This window comes from Neodiprion fabricii, chromosome 7, assembly GCF_021155785.1.
Source record: "Neodiprion fabricii isolate iyNeoFabr1 chromosome 7, iyNeoFabr1.1, whole genome shotgun sequence".
Classification (NCBI taxonomy): domain Eukaryota; kingdom Metazoa; phylum Arthropoda; class Insecta; order Hymenoptera; family Diprionidae; genus Neodiprion; species Neodiprion fabricii.
In genome coordinates this window covers 123,503-128,688 of record NC_060245.1, presented here as the reverse complement: position 1 = coordinate 128,688, position 5,186 = coordinate 123,503, and the positions used below count along the sequence as shown (strand labels likewise).

Genomic DNA, 5,186 nt, shown 5'->3' with positions numbered 1-5,186 from the left:
ACAAACTTCGTCCCTGCGATCAACCAACGACCGTGATTAAACGGATGAAATAGTCAGACGTTGACGCCGGTTGTGATCGTGTTTTATTAGACAATTGTTGTCTACGCCATAAACACGGTGTGTCAAGGGAGTTGATGTCACGGAATATCCATGCACCACGAATGGACTCACGGATGCGTTCCGAAATTAGCTAACAGTGCTGTCAACTATAGTTTATCTCTTTTGCACTACCGAGTTCGTGGGTAACTCCGCCTCAGTTCTAGGGGATTGTTGGCGCGCCGTCGGCTAGTTTCGGAACCACATGACATAATGGTGGGTAGAAACATTTCCTCAGTTGAAATACTCAGTTTGTTTTACAAGCCATGAGAAAATATGCAATTTCCGATCAGATGAGCGCGAGCGACCGAATTACGAAATATGGGAACGGAAATAATGCATGAACAGCTGGCTTAAAGGGGCGATGGAGTAAGTGGCGACAATGAGCATCGAAATCAGGTCAGTTGTTGACTTGTTCTGCAACATAAATGATGAGACATTTTAAATTCGCTGTGCATACCGAGCTGGATAGTAAGTTTATCACTATCATCCCTACACATAAAATGAACCCACGGTAGTGTTAAAAAATATTAAATGATTCCCCTCCTCGACATCTCGCGTCCAATGTCAGTTATATTTCATTGTTTTTTTTTTTTTTTTCTTTTTCCAGCAGACCGTTATCACACAAGTTGTAGAGATGATAGTCGCCGCTGCGTGAGTAACCTTCAACGCGAGTGTGCGCAGCACACTTGAAGATAGATTCACGGCATATGTAGAGATGCTAAGAAATTGCAGTATCAATAGCAATCTCGGTTTTGCCGTCGATTGAAAAACGTGGTAATGGTATCGATGATTTTTTTTCCTGTCACTTCTATAGCGCTCGATGATGAAACTACAACTGGACGGTCGTACATTATACGATTCAAGTTCACCTGACACATGTATCAACTGTTGTGTTGTTGTTGTTAACACAGTTTCTACGAAAGACCATGTAGTCTTCCGAAAAATGTGCGAGAAAGATCATTATCGGTTAGTTGGAAGTAAATTGGCGCAGGGCGTAGAAATTATATCACTGGCATATACATATATAACGTAACGATTCCAATGCAAATGTGCATGACGTTTCTATACTAAATGGTTACAGCAGGAACAATCGCATCGCTACCAGAATTGCACATGATGGTTATACTTGCCACGATTTTATGATAAGTGGTGGGAAATTTTGTTAGTATCAATTTATATGTTACTTAAGTTACATACGCTACTGTCGCTGTCGCAATACTTACCTATACACGTTACACGATTGTAGCGGACAATAACAAACTCGAGGCTTATGTGACAAATTTGTTTTTCTGCGTTGCGCGTTTTATATGAGTATAGGGAAAGACTATTGTATAGGTATACAATGAACATCCATGCGAGACTCAATTATTGAATACTAGCTACGACTGCGACTGACGCAGCCGATTTTACCCGAGGCCCGCATAAACGGGTTTAATAAGTGAGCCTGTGAATGCAGTGAGTATAAGGAGTATTCGCTTGTAATACATTAGCTTTGTCGGAATTGGAAAGATAACCAATAAGAATTGTGAAAATTGACCTCAATGCGGTATTCGGAAAACGCGATCGACTGGTGTCACCCTCATTTTATACCAGTAACCGACAAGGCCTGACATTTATCGAAAGCCACGTATAATCCTGCAATGCTGATCGTTGGATACAATTCGGACCTACATCGATGCGATGAGCACTATATTGGTAATCTGGCCAAGTATACACAGGGTCGTTTTTACACACCGCCAAGTTTTTCTCGCATTGTCGAGCATCAGCAGGTATAAGTCAGTATATAAATTGATATCGCACAAGTAACCCTCCTGCGATACCCTCATCATCAGGGAGGGTGTGGTCTACATAGCGCGTCACGCAGCTATATCGTATACCTACCGGATACAGTCATATTTATATCAAGACACGCATGACACTTAAAACACTGGGTATAATGTCCCTTATCGCTCGAACTGCGACAAACACACGGCTTCTATAAAAGGCGATGCGTGGAGTGAAGTAGACTTAACGTAATTTGATTTTCGCGAGTTGAGGACCGCTGGCGATATATTCGTGATTTATACCCCATAGCGTAAACGGTGAATATTCGGCGTTACGCCTGCAGCATCAACAAATTATCGTTGAAATCCCACGGGATATTATAATAACACGTAATAAATCGTACCGACGAGATGCGCGGCACTGCTCGGCACCAGACTGTCGCATTGTCGTGGCTGATAATACTGCACCTCGTAAGAGGGATTTTCGGGCATGGTATGCTTGTTGATCCTGTGAATAGGAGTAGCATGTGGCGAAAGGGATACTCGACTCCGATAAACTACAATGACAACGAAAACTTTTGCGGAGGATACGCGGTAGGTCTTTCACCAATCACCAATGGTTCTATTTCACCAATTGTCCTGCGTTACCAGAGTTCGCTGCACTCCGGTTGTAAAATTAGCGCACAATATGATAATATCTGTTATGTCCTTCATATGAAAGAAGTTTCGGTAGATCGGTTATACGTCGTTTTGTTGAATTTCTTAGAAACAATGGAGCGAGAACAGCGGTCAATGCGGGATATGCGGAGACGATTATGCACTGAAGCAGCCGCGACCGAACGAAAATACAGGGACTTATGGAAATGGAATTATTGTTGCCACGTGAGTTTAATTATTATTCTTATGCTTGTTATAGCTGCTGATGCCGACTAACGAAGGAATACTACAAAAGTAAAGTTTGCACAGCAATAGTCTGTAAGGTGCGGGGTCGTGTCCCGTCACACCCACATAGGTGCATATTTTTTTATACCCAAACGTCTGACGGTTGAGAATAAGTCAATTCATGAAAAGAGCTGAAATGAATATTAAGAACAGAAAGTATTCAGATACGGATATACGTAGAATCATTGGACGATCAAAATTAAAAGGTAAGATATGATCGGCAGCCGTTATCTTTACGGGTAACACTGATTTCCACTATCTGCGATTATCAACAGTATAACGTACCAATGACACGTTTGATATAGGTACGTATAGATTGTACAAGCAAGCCTAAGAAATAACAGACTGCAGAAAATGAGTAAACGGAAAGGTGATGTCTGTCCACGCATTCCTTATACGCATATACGTATATTATAATATATACATATACCTGTTCATACGGGATAATTTCTATCGGTTGTTGAAATCGAGTGCGAATAACGTCGCCGCGCCGCCCACGATTTTACACGATACATATGCCGATACCCGCACAAGCGGTTCTAATTGTTGCTCACGAGCCAAGTATTCGGCGGATTACAAATGACCCTGTCGGTATATTAAAATTACTTTCGAGCAAACTGACCCGGCGATTATAATATGTTCACGTGACATAAACTAACTAACGTGTTCTAGCGTATTTAGGGAACAACTGCATTTTATGCCACGCATTGTTTCAACTTTAGTCATGTGTTTCTATAATGTTATTATCCGACCACAGCTACGAGCAAGGATCATGGGTGAACTTGACCGTGATGATAACTGCAAATCACAGGGGCTATTTTAATTTCAATATTTGCCCACTCGAGGATGGTCCTGAAGTAATTGAGACGGAAGATTGTTTCGAGATGTATCCTCTCATTTTGGACGAAGGTTCTTACGACTACACCCTCGCCAACTCGGCTATCGGCAGCTACACGGCAACCGTCAAGTTACCAGACTCATTAGTTTGCGAACACTGCGTGCTGAGATGGCACTGGAGGGCGGGCAACAACTGGGGATTGTGCACTACCGACGACGGATTCGGGCAGACCGGATCTCTTGGTTGCGGACCCCAGGAGACCTTCAGAACGTGTTCCGACATATCTATCCTATAACACGTCGCTTTACGTTTGTACACCCGCATCTTTTTCACCGTGGTATACATTTGCGTACGCGAACATTATACCGATTTCCGTACACTGTGAAAACAAGACAGGTAAGAGTTTGTCTTGCACATCGATCGTCGTAAGTCATCCCCATTCCGTGAGCAGGAAAATATACAAGAAGACGTTACGTTGCTTGTTGGCGGGCGATCTTGGTTTGGATTGCAGAAATTCTCCAGCGGTGTAATGAAATGGCATATGTTCGCAAGTTTCATCGTACGCAAGAAATTAGAAAGAGACGGAAGGCACGTGCGAGCATGTGTCTTTCCAATATCTGCTGCTCATGCACGTTTCATGTCTCATCATTAGTAATAATTTTGATTGTAAGATTGTAAAATTGGAATACATTTTCATTATCAATCCAGTGAAATATAAATAAACAGATAAAACTGAACCGGTCAGTGCCGCAGTACACTGATTATTAATTAATCAAACATCGATGTATATCTACGTATAATAATGATACGTGTGTACATCGCGAGGTCCAATTCAGCGAGACGAGGAAATTATAGTAACACCGTACGGGTATACATCAGTATTGTATACTATATAGGTACACACAAATGGGTTAAATGTATCATAACTCTGTGCGTGTGTTATAAATATACCAGTATCGAACGGTAAAAACTCTTCCTTCTTCTCTTCTCTTCAACGTACTGTACCTCGAGCTCTTGCCTCTCACCGGATCGAAAGATACACTACGGATAGGAGAGAGCGGTATACAGGGTAAAGGGGTAGCGGCGACGATATGTTGTCGCTGTAGTAGGTATATCGAAGGTGGACTGTAGGTGTATAGCGTGTAATAGAGAGCCAGGAAAGAAGGCGAGGCGAGGCGCGGTGTGCCGAGGCGCGATGGAGATTCTCCGTTCACCGTTCGCCGTTCACCGTTCACCGTTCAACGTTCACCGGGCCGACAAGTCTCTAGAAGTACGTAGCAGCCTTCCGTGGCAGAGAAGGCTCCTGCGGTTACCGCCTGGCCAACCATACGCGTTTCTACGATCGGAGCGTAGAAAAAAATAAGTTTCGACGAATTAGAACCACAGTATTGTACGCGCGGTAGTTGGTTGTACGCGTTTTCCTCAAAGGAAAAAAAAAAAAATATACTCAAGGTGGGGCGCGGGTCCTCACACGGGGAACAAAGAGATTCTTTCCTGCAAGAGTCTTGTGAACGTGAAATGTTGTGAACTGCTGCATGCACGCA

General features: G+C 43.0%; 1 protein-coding gene and 1 long non-coding RNA gene across 2 annotated transcripts; both read left to right on the top strand.

The window, feature by feature from the left end:
* Positions 1-356: 356 nt before the first annotated feature.
* Positions 357-873, top strand: LOC124186370. Its single transcript, XR_006871648.1, has 2 exons — positions 357-495; positions 707-873. It is a non-coding gene; the product is annotated as an uncharacterized LOC124186370 (long non-coding RNA).
* Positions 874-1,920: 1,047 nt separating this feature from the next.
* On the top strand, positions 1,921-5,149 carry LOC124186365. The gene is made up of 3 exons (XM_046578002.1): positions 1,921-2,456; positions 2,629-2,744; positions 3,562-5,149. Exons 1-3 carry the CDS (start codon positions 2,274-2,276, stop codon positions 3,935-3,937), a joined length of 675 nt encoding a protein of 224 aa, XP_046433958.1. The 5' UTR covers positions 1,921-2,273; the 3' UTR covers positions 3,938-5,149.
* The last annotated feature ends 37 nt before the right edge of the window (positions 5,150-5,186 follow it).